Here is a 14,441-nt window from a genome sequence, read left to right on the forward strand (position 1 = left end):
TGGAGTTAGGTGTGAGGGAGCTGGGCAGTCTGCCTCAGTTTAGGCAGCCACCTCATGTCCAAGGAAAAACACTTTCTAAAGACCTCTTAAAGGGTTATTGTATTGAATAAGCTTACAAATCTTATGTTCAAATAAAAAGGATTTGCCCAACTACAGAGCAGTGAGGACCAACCATCAAGTAGTAAGCAAACAGTTTTGCAGGGTGCAGAAGTTACTGAATGGACCAATGACACAGACTGTATGCAGTGCAGACCTGAGTTACTTGAAGCATATGTTTTCCTTCCTCATGTGCTTCCCTAAGACGGACTGGTAAAAGTGTAATCCTGGTGTGGATCATGATATATTTTATTATTTATGCATCTGCTTTAATATATATCTATTTGCCTTAAGTAAATGGTTGTTTTTTTTAACGTAAGGTCCTACAAGATAGGGCCTATTTTTGCTTTTTTTTATGTCCCAGTGTGTTACACAGGGCATGGCACACATTAATAAATGCTTGCTGGCCAACATTAAGACCTGTGCCTTGGGAACATCACTTTAGCAGCTGGCATGTAAGAGGAAGAGGCCAGAAGTAGAGGCTGAATGAGAAGTGTATCCCAGGTATTCTTCGCAACATAGGGCCCGCAAAAAATGTAGACAATGTAGAAGAAAGTTGAAATGTAACGAGTGCTTGGTCTGTGCTCTGCTTAACCCGCCTTCCACTAGTCACTACTGTGCCATCATGTAACTTGGCAGGTATGTTGCCACTGTGCACTCTCTCCTGTTTGTCATGTGACCCGCAGCAACCAACCACCATCAGTCTGTCTCAAAACCTATCCGCAGTCTGAAGAAGTCTAGCCTATTTTATTTTGGCCCCTACCTACTGCCAAGTTGTGCAGGTCTGTAGTAGAATGTCAGCTGCAAATGTAAGAGGCATGACATGCCTCTTTCCAAGTCAATAAAACGTTCAACATGTCACCCCACTTTATTTTCTCCACAAGAATATATGAGATGCTTCATCAAACATTTTGCTGAAGTCTAGGTAAACCATAAGTAGATCATTCCCTTCTTCTATGTGATTGGTAACCCTTTCCAAAAAAAGGCTGTAAGAATCAAGAGTACTGAACAAATGTATCTAGTAAAGAAGACCTCCCAGTCATGAACAGACAGTCTGGCTGAGCAGCCAATGAAGACTTCCTGCCTTTCTGTCATGTCAATCTCTGCTGACTAGTAAGTGATTTGTTTTTCATCAGAATTTGCAGTTGTTCTATAGCTTATTCACATGTGAAAGCTGGATTAAAGCTGTCAATTCCCACCTTTGAATATGCCTTCTGATGTAGGGCTGGCTAGCTGCACCCCCTTTGGAGAGCATTATCAGGGGTGGTGAACCTGCGGCCTCGAGGACACATGGGGCTTTCTAGGTCCTTGAGTAAGGCCTTCTGAGTTCAAGTTTTACAGAACAAATCCTTTTATTAAGGAAATTTGTTCTGTGAAGTTTGGATTCAGTCAAAGGGCTGCACTTGAGGACCTAGAAGGCCCCATGTGGCCTCAAGGCAGCAGGTTCAGGTGTTTCTTCCACACTGGATAGAGATACTAAAAATGTCTCTGGCTAGGTAGCTTCTACTCACCAGTAAATTTGTTATTGAAATTTCAAAGAAAACACTAGATGCTCATGGTATCACAACAGGAAACATCCTCCTCAGAACTGCTTTTTTTCTAAGAATCCCACCCATTAATGGTTCAAGCTATTTACTTACTACTTCAGACATTGTCCCTTGATTGTCATGCCCATCCTCCTCCTCTTCATCCTCATCTGCATCTCCTTTCTGAACAAATTCATTCCTTGTGCGGAGGTACAAATCCCAGAGTTTACAGGCAGCTTTAAATTCCGGAGAATCTGGCTGTGCACAAGAGAACAACATACATACACACAAATGACCTTGACAGTTACATTAAACACCTCCTGTGTGCTCTGCACAGACCACCATTTTCATATCATATTTCTAAAAGGCTAAATAGTCTCTGAAGTCAAATCCCTTGATCAAGAAGTGGGCAATCCCTTTTTGTCAAAAATTTATTTTTGTTCTGAGCTTAAATGTAAAAAAAACCATTTCCATATATATATACAGAATAGAAATGGATCATATTTGAAACTCTGTGTTTCTGTTATGTACAGCTTGCTTTTCTCTTAAAATATGTAAGTTCAAACTGTAGCTTTCAAAGCTGTCTTGCTTGTCTGTGTTTCTTTCTGACCTTTCTTCTGCTCTCTTCTGGGCACTTTTTAAAAAGACATTTCAAAGACCCTTTTAAAATTTTTGTTAGCCCATCCTTGTCTTCTCCCTCTCACCTCCCTCTACTGGGAAAAAAAAAAAGAAAATAAAGTCCTTGTAACAGAAAAGCAAAACAAATTCACTGGGCAAGTCCTATTTGTTTAGTATAAGATAAAAGAGTATTTTATGTGCCAATTTAAATGATAAAAGCTCTTTCCTACTTAAGTTATTCTGGTATCTGTATTTCCAATTTAAAGCAAATGCTGGACAACAAAGTATTTGCCTAAATTTAACACATAAAACATCATTTAAAAATCTCACTTAAGTAGCATTCTATGCGATACCTATTTAGCAATAAGGGTGAAATAATTATACAGAGATTTCTTTATGTGGATAATAAAGCTATATAGTTACCTGACAACTAAAATATTTCAAAAATCTAAAAGACCCTTCAGCTCGAATACTTGGATGTGTAAATGCACAGCATCTTTATAGACAGGTGGCAATAAAAAATGTTCACTAGGTCTCCTTGGCCCACCTAATGAACAAGGCAAGATGTGCTGCTATAAAATAAACTCTAAGCTAATATGGATTTTAAGAGTGTTGAACCAAATTATCTAAAAAGTTATAAAAGGCCAAAGTGGATGAAAGGGTATCTCGAAGAAAAAGAAAGAAAAAACTGGAAAAACCTAAAGTTAGCTAACAAGGGTAAAAAGAATATATTCTTTAAGAAAGCTAGGCGGTAGAAGGAGTGGGTTCACAGAAAATGAAAAATGTCATGTTTCATGAGACAACAAAATGATGGAATAATAAAATGGCTTAGTTTATTTCTTTTAAGATAAAAAGGAATGCATAGGCATAAGTCTCCAAATCTTACTAAATGCTGAACAAGGGCAATCTTTTAAAAATGTGTTAACAACAACTTACTAAACCATCTGTGTATTCTCCTCACAAGCTTAAAGTTAGGCCATGGGGTCAAATAAATAAGCAGAATTTTTGCTAACTTCATGGGTCTTTTCCTCTGCTCTCTCTACCCAATATTTTTGTCTGTGGGCCAGTCGTATCTCCCTTTTGGAAGTCTTCCCTTTTTCCTTGGTGGCAGTATTTAGTCAACAAAGAAAAAAGGAAATTTCAAAATCTATACAAACCTGAATAAGCTATGCTAGTTTTAGATCCAGTAGGCTTTTCCAAATATAGATCACTTAAACTTCTGAGTCTGAAGTTTGACATGAACAAAAGCCTAGTGGGGGTGTCCCTGCGGCCCCTCTCAAATTAGGAGGGCTGGATCTCTGAGAGGAGGCGCCTCAGGTGCCTGAAAAAAGAATTCTCTATATTATCAGTTAGAAGAATTGGTACCAAGACTCTCTTATTGCTCTGCCAAGTATTTTGAATTGGTAGCTTGAGGGAATTAAGTCTTAGGGAGTTTTCACAAACTTTATACACAAATGAGACCTTATGAAATACATAGTGGCTCACAGGTTTCCCACCCCTGAGCCCTATATACACATCATTGTAACTCCTCAACTTCTGAAGGCTGATCTTCTTTTCCACCCAACCTTCTCTGGCCTGGAGTGGCTAAAACCCAAAAGATCAGGCTTGTCAAGGATAAGCCTGATCTCTAAGAGGAAGGAGGCCATGTGTGCACCTGTCATTAATTTGGGTACATTCTGCTCCAGGATGGCATTTCCCTTGTCCTCTTTATTTCCTTTGTACAATACTCAGAAACTAGCCACTCGATATTAGCAGTTATAAAGACTGATCTTTTCCACCCATGATTTGACCAAGAACTTGACTTAAAAACGGCAACTTTAGTTCTCCTTACACACCACAACTTGGGGTTAATTATAAATGTGACAACCAACACTTATAGTTGATTGTACAGGTTATCTCCTAATTTTTAGAGAATCTGATTTACAAAAATCAAAGGTTCTTTGCTTTACCAAAAGACTCACTACAAATTTTCTTTCAATTAGATATGGCCCAAAAGAAAGCAGTGACATAGTGCAGAGAGGCCAACTTTGGAGCCATCCAGACTAAACGGTTCATGATAGCACTGGGACCATCGGGGGGAAAATTACTTAGTGTCTCAGTATCCTTGGTAATTCTTTAACATTAGAAGCTGTAAAGGAGTCAGTGATCTGTATAGGTGGGGAGAGGAAGAGGAAGCAGAAGCCAATCTAGTATCCTCAAACATTTGCTTACAGATCAATTACTTGAGGATAAAAATATACAGAAAAGTTTAAAGGCAAGGTGTTCAGTCACTGTCCACAGAAGACCATTTCAAAATCAATCATCTCAAATTATAATGGAAATCAGTGAGAAAATATCATTTGAACAGCACATGACTTGTAAAAAACAAAACTACTGCATATAATGAGGTGCACCTGTATTCTTTAAATCGCAAGTGCAATATGGAACCACAAGATCCACATGGCCAAAATATTCTTTTACACAAGTAGGACTATTATCCCCCTTAGTGGACAAAATACATTTTGGCTTTCATAAGGAAACATCAATTCAGACTTTCAAAAACTGCTGCTTTCTCACCTTATAATAGGCCTTGGCGTTGTTAAAGAGCAGCTGAAAATCAGCAGTCAGCAGGTTAACATCATCATACTCTTCCATTTTTAGTTTTTGTTGAATTTTCATCAAGTCGATGGGCTGAGAAACCACTTCATAATAATCTGGTTGATTTCTGTCATAATTTAGAAGTGTTACATGTACAAATTAATCCAAAATCTACAAGTAAAAACATCCTTTGAAACGTTTTCTATGGAATTTGTAAACAGTATTTTAAATGAAAAAAATCTATTTCAAATAAAAGACAATAGGAAAGATATCAATTTTCATGTCTCACAAATTACTATCAACATCTTAAAGAACATAACATCCTCTCACACAGCCCGATGAGACTTAAGGGAATGTATGTTAGCCCATCACTCATCTCCCCTGTCGAGGAAAATAAGTGGCCAAGCTAACAGTAGCTTTTTCAGTGTGCAAGTGTGGTCAAAAAGTCTGATTCAGGCCTCACTGCTCTTTCTAAACCTATCTTTAGTTCATAGCTGCAGGACTTTTTACTGTAAAACACCCTTTACTGAGTGCTTACAATATGCATGACATTGTGTTGGAGCACTGAAAAAGATACAAAGGACTAGGTAGGCATCTGCTCTTAGGGAGCTTCTCTAGTCTAATAAGGAATAAGTCAGGTGAAAAGGGTATACCTAGTACATACCAAAAACCAAACAAGTATACACACACAATGTATAATACATATTTTATGTATGTATATGTACACGTATATATGTATACACACATTCAGATGGAGACAAATACAATTTTGTATGACACCATTTGTATTAATGCAGTAATTAGAATGCTCAGAGACAGATTTATCAGGGAAAAATTTAAGGACAAAAAAAATCACACTGGTTCAGTCAAGTCCTTATTCTGTCTGATAATGGCACTTCTCATGTGGTCATTACTCTCTTTGAGTCTATTTATTATCTTTTAAATTTATTTTGAACTTAACAAACACCCTGAAAATGGACATTCTCAGATACATAGAACAAAAAATGAGTATTGTACACTGATTTACTGTTTAAGTATAAAAATAAGTCCCATTTGTAGTTTTCAAAGCTGTGCTGCTGGTCTCTGCTTCTTTTTGGTCTTCCTTCTTTTCTCTTTTGTGCACTTTTAAAAAAGATGTCTCATTGACCCTCTTTTCTATTTCCATCCCCTTTTGCCCTCTCATCCCCTTCCAATAGGGGAGGGATAACAACAAAGAAAAACAAAACCTTTCTAACGAATAGGCATAGTCAAGCAAAACAAATGTCCCCATTAGATGTTATGAGGTTCATTTCAAAGCCTGAGGGATGTATTCCAAATATCTGAAATGTATCCCTTTTGAATCCACATTCTCGCATTTTTCTAAACCCTCTTTCAGCTAATAGGACTCTCAAATTAGGAGGGTTGTATCTCTAAGAAGAAGAGCCTCAGGTGCCTGAAAACAGAATTCTCTATGATATCAGTGGGCACAAACCTCAGTTAGAAGAATTACTCTGCCAAGTATTTTGAATTGGTAGCTTGAGGGAGTTAGTCTCAGGGAGTTTTCACAAAATTTATACACAAATGAGACTATGAAATACATGGTATATTAGAAAACATAGTCAGCTTGGAGTTGGAGGACTTATGTTCAAAGCCCACTCTGCTCCTGACAATGTGTGTGACACTGTGTACACCACTTCTGTCTCTGAGCTTTATTTCCCTACTTGTAAAACTAGGAGGTTGGAAGAGCTGGTGCCTAATGTCACATCCATCTCTACAAGTTCCTAATTTAATGGTATTACTTGTAATCTCATGGTGCTTAGCTTTTTGGAAGGAGGATTTTTGAGCAGAGCTCACAGAGGCACTTCCAGTTGGGATTTTAAAGGTTCAGAGGTGAAGCAATCCAGTCATATCTGGGAGACTGTACAGGATAGAGCACAAAGCCTAGGGACAAGAGTCATAAGGAGTGAGCGCAGTGTCTTGCACATAGTAGACACTGAAAGTTTGATAAACTGAATTTTGCTGAGAGGCAATGCGGCGTAGGGGATAGGGCACAGGGCCCTAGACTTGCAGTAGGCAAGACCTGGGTTCAAGTCCTGCCTTAGACATTAACTGGGTGACCTTGGGCAAGTCATTTAATTTCTTGGTGATTGGTTTCTTCGCCTGCAAAACAAGGTGGTTGGGCACAATGGGATCTAAGGCACTCTGCAGTTCTAAATCTATGATTCTATGAATTGAATAAAGTTAGATAAAAAATGCAGAAGTGACATCCTCTCGCCTTCCTGCCACTTTTAGGCCATCCACATCTTTGCTCTAAGCTACAGTCTTGTTTCAAGATGTGCTTTCTGAACCTGGAAACAGTTACATGAACCGATGCAGTGAGGGGAGCAGAACCAGGAGAACACCGTTCATAGTAACAGCCACACTGTGCGATGACTGACTTTGATAGACTTGGCTTAGATCTAAGGATCTAAGACAACTCCAAAAGCCTCATGATGGAAAATGCTGCCCACATTCAGAGAAAGAACTGTGGAGTCTGAATGCAGATTGAAGCATACTATTTTCACGTTTTTTTTTTCTCTCTTGTGCTTTTTCCCTTTTGTTCTGATTTTTCTTTCACAATATGACTAATGTGGGGGCAGTTAGGTGGCGTAGTGAGTAGAGCACCAGCCTGGGAGTCAGGAGGACCTGAGTTTAAATCCGACCTCAGACACCTGACACACTTACTGGCTGTGTGACCTTGGGCAAGTCACTTAGCCCCAATTGCCCTGCCTTCCACCCTCCAAAAAAAAAGTATCATTCATACAATATGACTAATGTGGAAATAGGTTTAACAAGATTGTACATGTATAACCTATATTGGATTGCCTGCTGTCTTGGGGAGGGAGTGAAGGAGAAAAATTTGGAACTCAAAATGTTACAAAAATGAATGGTGAAAACAATTTTTATATGTAACTGGAAAAAAAATACTATCAAGGGAAAAATGTGCTTTCCTGTTTCCTTGACAAATGAGCTCAACACCTCTTCTCAAATGCCATTTGGGATCATTTCTCCAAGAAACAAAGTGGCAAATATTTTAAACACTGAATGGCAATGTATTTGTTCCATCAAAGCTATCTTTGTTTTACCTTCTTTTTGGTGCCCTGATAAAGAGTTCACACAGGAGCCTGCCCTGCTCATCTTTGTAGTCTCTTATGGTGTTGTAGAGCTCATGGCACACAGCAATCTAAGAGCAAAATAAAGAATGAAAGCAATAAAATAATAGTATGGTGCTGTGGTGGCAAAGGGAACAGCTAGTACTTTTCAATAACGAGTTATTAGAGCTGAAGAAGTCACGAGTAAGGGCAAAAACAGATGGATTCCTAAGAAAAGACTTTATGGCCCAAGGAAGTATAAGTCTGAAACATGTTTTTTAATACTTTTTATTTATTTTTGGAAAGATTTTTTTGGTAAGACTTCTAAAAATATCCCACAATGGGTAATAAGCTATATATTAATAATCTTCATTAGTTAAATAAGACTTAGAAAATATTTTTGAAGTCTTTTGAGTAAATATATATTTTTTGAAAAAGAAAAGCTCATATATCAATAAACTTCCAATAAAAAGAAGTTGAAGCAATCTCTCCTCAGAATACCAAGCAAGGATGGGGAAAAACAGTCCTTAAGCTATAACTTTCTCTATTATTCAAAGAGATGCAAAGAAATCATGGAGAATGAAAATGGTTAAGAATGTCTGACCAAGGTTACTCACTGGATCGACAGTTGGGAGATTAGAAAGCCGTCTCCTTTTCCTGCTTGGGCCTGGTGTTGGTACAGAGTGGTGACCATCATCAAAATCCCCACTGATGCTGCTGGAAGGAGATGTAGCCCTTCGTCTCTTGGAGCCCATTGAATCCAACTTCTTCTATAATAAAACAATTAGCAATGTTCTTATATTTAAATTTAGGACTTGGGAGCAAAGCCCTCTGGGGACCACTTGCTACCAAGCTTTTGATTCATTTAAGGCACATTATGATAGTTGTAGAAAGTTTAGCAACACCCAAGTCATTCCAATGCAAGTTGCTGGGCTATATTACTGAAAAGCCTCATTGCAAGAACAATGCTTTTAATTAAAGGCAACCTTCAGCTGCACATCAATTGCAGTGGGGCAGATATAGTAAAAGATCATTAACTTGGACTTATTCAACCAAGGCAAATGAACAGCACACACATGACTACAAAGGACTACAGGATATTTTATCTGCTTAAGAGGACCATTCTCAAGTTCTTTAGCAATATCTATTTACATACCAAAACTCACTGAATTTTACCTGTTTATTCAAGCAGGATCAATAGAATTATCCACAGAAGCACAGTTTGGCTTGCTATTCATACTTGGAAGTATCGAAACTGTACCTCTTTTAAAAGTCTATAATTCAGATTGACCTTCCTCTCTGAAACCAAACTAGTAAGATTTTACTGTATTCATGAATTCTGGAACTAAAGATTAAGGATCATTCGCCAAGAGGGTGAGACCCAGGAATACAATGCTCAGTCTACAGTGAGGAGTCTAGAAACTAGCATTGTGCACAAGCCTTCCAAAAGGTTTTAAGACTATCATTCTCTAAGGAGATTAAGAATGTAGGCAAGGCATGTATCAAGAATGAAAAAACAGATGGACAACCCAAATGCTCCAACAGTACTCTCAAGATGTTAAAAGGTGGCCTCTAGATTTATAGAGAGACATGGATAAGAATCACAAAGGATGAGACAGAGGTATGGGGTGGGTAGGTGGAGGGACGGTACACATATCTAGGTATCTCTCCCTATTCTTTCCTTCTCTCCAAACAAAACTATACAAATGTTACCATTTAACAAACAAGCAAACCACTGCTATCATTATTATGGTGCATGGAACATGAATACAAAATCATGTTAAGAACAACCATGACTTGGTTGCTTAAAACAAAAGTCAATTGTTTATGAATCAAACAAAAGGCAGTGACATCTAGTTAGGAAAAGTTGAAAATCAGCAACAGCTTGGTTCTACTCTCCTACTCTCAAAATAAAACACCCTTCAAAACCACTATGTTGTATGGCCAAAATTTAAATGGTAAACTGTGCAGAGATCATCTCAAATCTATATTTCTTCTGATAATTGCATTCTTTTGCCATTTGTCCACTGATGAGACTTTTATAGCCATGCCCCCACCTAGGGCAATCTTCCAAAAGAAGACCAAAGTACAAATGCCATATTTCACAAATATATTACATTATTATATTATTTGTACTTATTGGGAAGTGAAATTGTGTTGGTCTTTTTTTTACTTCAGGCCTTGGGAATGACCTTTGAGGGTCAATAAGTTTTACCAATTGTTTAATAATGGAAAATTCTAGTTAATGTTCATACTTGTAACAAATAACACGGTCATTTATTGTAATTTTTTACCCATATAGGAAGAAGAAATTAGTAGCATTTGAATTTCTCCTTAACTTTCAGGGCTGTTGCTAGGTACCAGTCTCTAACATGGGAGTTGTAATTATTAACTATCTCCGCTAAAGATAGAAGAGGCTGACAAATTAAAAGAGGGGTGGGGTTGGGGATATTTCATATTTGTTTATTTCATTCAATTAGAAGATCCCAGTGTCAACTGAGATTCCAACGACCCTGTTCTAGAACTAAAGATTCTAGACCACTTGTTCACATTTGATTTTCCTGTGAAACTAGGAAAAGTCAGAACATAAGGAGAAACACCTTGGTTGCCAATAACATCGGGGAAAAGTGCTGTTAAAGTTTCTGCCAGGCTATGAGCCAAGCCTTCTACTGGGTTCTCATAGGAGCAAAAACTAAGGGTACAAATTATCAGTTGAGGAAAAATGTGCGATTCTGACACTCTTCACTTGGATGAAAGTCTATACATTGAGTTTTTATTGTTTGTTTTATCTGCCCAAAGTGATATGTAAAGGTATGTAAAAAAATAACACAATAGTACTTGTTTCCTGTATACCAGGTCTACTGTTAGGTGTGGAATTTTTAAATGGGCTAAAATGTATTTCATATATTTAGGCCAAAGATACAAAGTTTAAAAAAATCTGATAAACTATTGATATATTGTAAAAATGATGAAATACTCTTGATACAATCCACTAACAGCAATCATATGAGTTTGATGAAAGTGAAGAAAGGGCTCATTAAATGAAAGGTCAAAAATGAGCAGTGAAGGGTGAGCATGGGAAGACAGGAATAAAGGAAGCGGGTGTGTAAATGACCAGTAATTTACCAGATTTACCAGAGTACAACCAGCGCCTCGAAAAGCCAGTCTCCTCATAATGTCTGAAGGCCAAGTTAAGCTAGTGGGAGAAGGCAGAGCTTTAGAAGTGCTGAATCGGCAAAGGTGTTACTATATTCAAAACTGAAAGAGAAGAACAGAGACAGAAAAGGGAAAACAAAAAGGAAGGGTCAGAAGAAGTAAATAGGAGTGAGAATAGATAGAAAGCATTTAAGTAGAACTGTTTAAGAGGGAGACAATGGAAAGTTGGAAAAAGGAATACTAATACCTATAAAACAAATTCCTGCAAAAAGATTTTCTTCACAGAATAACTAAAAATCTTCAGTCACCAAGAGGTGTTTGGATCAAATTAGTTTTTTATCAACTCTCCTACTGTACTTTTTATGATGTAACTATTTAAGTATACAAAATAGTATTTGAAGCCTAAATTTAAAAAAAGGGGGGGATGGGAATGCTACTTAAGGATAGCTTCCAAGCCCTTACTTTCTGAGAATACTTTCCATAAGCATCTTCAAAAACCATAAGAGTGTTTATGAAAAAACTATGTATGGAAATGAAATTAGTTGAAAGAGTGGCTATTTATGTAGTTGGAAAAAAATTTGGAACACTTCATCAGTGTTGTTCTCATGATACAAGAGGGAAATTTCTGGAGCTCAGTTCTCAATGTTAAAACAGCCTTGGCTGTAGTCATAAACCTGGAGGCTAAAACAGTCTACAATGGGCTAAGATGGAAACATGCTACTGTCGTTTACCACCTGTTCATAAGGACTGCATACCCTGGGGACAGGGAAACCTAGTACATTTTGAACAGCTTGAAAATTTTTGAACTCACCTGTATAGCTATTAAAACTTGATATCCTTCAGAAGAAAATAGTTATATTTTAGATACCTCATATGTCTCCAAAAGCTTTACAGAAGATAGTTAAAGACTTTCGAACCACTAAAACGTGACAAATCATGCCTTACTGATTTTTTTTATTCAAAGCACCTCTTCAGACAACACTCATCAATTATTTAAATAAGCATTTTTCTTAACAAAATAGATCTAAGAATTGTATTGACATCCTTGCAGGGCATAGTAAATCAAGAATCATAATGAATATTCTCATGAAGTTCATGTGATTCTTAATGGGATTCACACAAAACTTAACAATTTGCTTTTTTCACCCCTGAAAAGGGCCAGGCCTCAACAAATTACAAAGAAATGATAATGAATACCATTACTCTCATTTTCCAAATACAACACAGAGCAGGAAAAAAGATTCACCTGGGATGTGGGGAGTACAGATAAGGTACCTGAATAGTAGAGAAGGTTATTGGGTAAGGTAAGGAGGGGAGGCTAAACTGTCCAAACGTAAGTAGATTATAACATAGATTAGTTTAAGATTTTTACGTTTCTGTACATTTTTTGACCTTCCCGAGTTTCCTCTGTAGTACCCGTCAATACTCATTCTTTGGATTATTTTTCATAAGAATTTACGAGAGCAATAGCATAAGATAAAATAAGAATTAAGTGTTAGGAAGATCTGCGTTCAAATCCTTCCTCTAACATTTAACTACCCGTCAAAACAAGGATTCTCTCAGCACCCTTAGGCAACTCCCTAAGACTGTAAGTGACAAGATCAGTAGCTGACCTGCAACAGTGGAGAGTTGGTACCCTGAGACAGTCTCATACCAATGAAACCAAACAATAACCACAAATGCAATAATTCACACAGTTTATATGTCACCATATAAAATTGCATATCTTTTTTTCTGTTAAAATATTTTAAGAAAAAGTAAAAGCATGTAGGCAAATGTGAAAAGCATTCAAGAAAATCTAACTTTTTGTAATGCTGTAAGTCTTATATGTTGAAACAGCTGGCCAGGAAGTAAGGAGAAAAAATCCATCGGAAAACACTATGGTTTTAAGAGTTTGAAAAGTGCAAAAAAAAAAAAAAAAGCTGGGGAGAATTCTGGTTACAACATCCCCATGAACAAAAACAAAAGGATACTGTAATGACGAATGAAATTCAGAAGGTAAAATGAAGGATTTTTGACACTGGACGAACTGGAGGAGACAACAAAAGACAATTACTTGACACCATAAATAAAATGCCAAAACAAGGGACACAATACGGAAGTAGTCCTGGGCCCAACTGGTTATTAAGGAGGGAATTTCAAGAAGGTGGTGACGGGTTCTCTTTGGAACTCTGAACTTTCGCAGAATTTTAGCTCCGTTTCGCACCTCCTCTTTGTTTAGCGAGGTACAGAAGTGGGGTGCAGGGCTCCCCGGGAGACAGGTCCCTCGCGGCCGCTGACTGCGCCTCCCACCTTGGACAAGCCCCTCTCCACTTGCCCCTCGGTGACCCCAGGCAGGCATCCTCTGACAGCCCCCGGCCCCGGCGCTGCCAGGACCCCAAGAAAACTGACATCTGGAGAGCAGTGGAGGCTCCCCGAACTCAGGAGAGCCGGGACCCCGGGGGGCACGGCCCGTGGGTGCGGGGGCGCCGGGGGCTGCCCTGGGCTAGACTGAGCCCGCCGGGCCGAGCACATCCCCACTTTACAGAGCCAGAAGACAGAGGCACCAGAGACGGGGCGGGGGGGGGGGGGGCAGGCAGCCGAGCCTGGGAGGATTAGGGTGGGGGGCGTCGGGAAGAGTTAGGAAACTCAGGAACTTCGGGGGAAGGGGATCCACGTCGGCGGGGAGACGGGAAGGGGGCCCTCTTGAAGAGGGGGGGACCCCGACCTCGGCTGGGGGGGTGGGGGATGGGGGCCCCGTCCTCGGCGGGGGGCCTTGGAGGACTAGGGGAGCGGGTGGGCGGCAAGGGGCCCCCCAGTTTCGGTCGGGCTCCCGGGGGCCGGGAGGGCTCCCTGTCCCTGGGGCCGCCACACAAAGGGGCCCCAGTCCGAGCGGACCCGGCCTCGGCGACCGCGGCCTCCTCGGCTGCCGCCGCTTCCCCGGAGCTCCGGCCTTACCCAGCTGCTCCGCCGCCTGCAGCCCCTGCCGCGGTCCCCGACCGCCGGCGCCGCGCCCCGTCCTGTGGCCGCCACGGCTAAGGCTGGCGCTGCCGCTGCTCGGCCCGCTCCTGCTCTCAGACCCTCTCGGCTCAGGTCCGACTCCGCTCCAGGTGCCGCCGCCGCCGCCGCCGCAAACCCAGCCGCACGGCCGCCAAGCGAGACCGGCCCCGCGCGACCGTGCGCGTGCGCGCGCCCTGGGGTGAGGGGGGCAGGGCCGAGCCAGAGGGAGAGAAGGGCGCGGGGGCGCGAGCGGCTCCGAGAAGGAGCGAGCGCGAGCCCAGCCAGGTTCTGGCGCGGGGCGGGGCGGGGCAGGAGGCTCAGGCACAGGCGCGCTTTACGGCAGCGTCTTCACGTCGTGACGGCTCTGCGCTTCAGTCTG

At 40.3% G+C, this 14,441-nt stretch overlaps 1 protein-coding gene across 13 annotated transcripts in view; it reads right to left on the reverse strand.

Annotated features, from left to right (window-relative positions):
- The window catches only part of PBRM1 (polybromo 1), a 121,654-nt gene extending 107,452 nt beyond the window's left edge, over window positions 1–14,202 (reverse strand). For 5 of the 13 annotated variants that reach the window (XM_036737791.1, XM_036737789.1, XM_036737786.1 and 2 more), the window contains exons 1-5: window positions 11,063–11,101; window positions 8,545–8,697; window positions 7,922–8,019; window positions 4,797–4,944; window positions 1,737–1,880 (exon numbers count right to left, since the gene is read on the reverse strand). In XM_036737791.1, the coding sequence (XP_036593686.1) occupies window positions 1,737–1,880; window positions 4,797–4,944; window positions 7,922–8,019; window positions 8,545–8,697; window positions 11,063–11,101 (582 nt within the window). Of the gene's footprint in view, window positions 1–1,736; window positions 1,881–4,796; window positions 4,945–7,921; window positions 8,020–8,544; window positions 8,698–11,062; window positions 11,102–11,894; window positions 11,970–13,056; window positions 13,114–14,020 lie in introns of those variants that run through there. The other 8 variants (XM_036737790.1, XM_036737788.1, XM_036737784.1 and 5 more) reach the window with 6 other exon arrangements.
- Window positions 14,203–14,441: the final 239 nt, after the last annotated feature.

Source organism: Trichosurus vulpecula, chromosome 9 (genome assembly GCF_011100635.1).
Source record: "Trichosurus vulpecula isolate mTriVul1 chromosome 9, mTriVul1.pri, whole genome shotgun sequence".
NCBI classification, from domain to species: Eukaryota; Metazoa; Chordata; class Mammalia; order Diprotodontia; family Phalangeridae; genus Trichosurus; species Trichosurus vulpecula.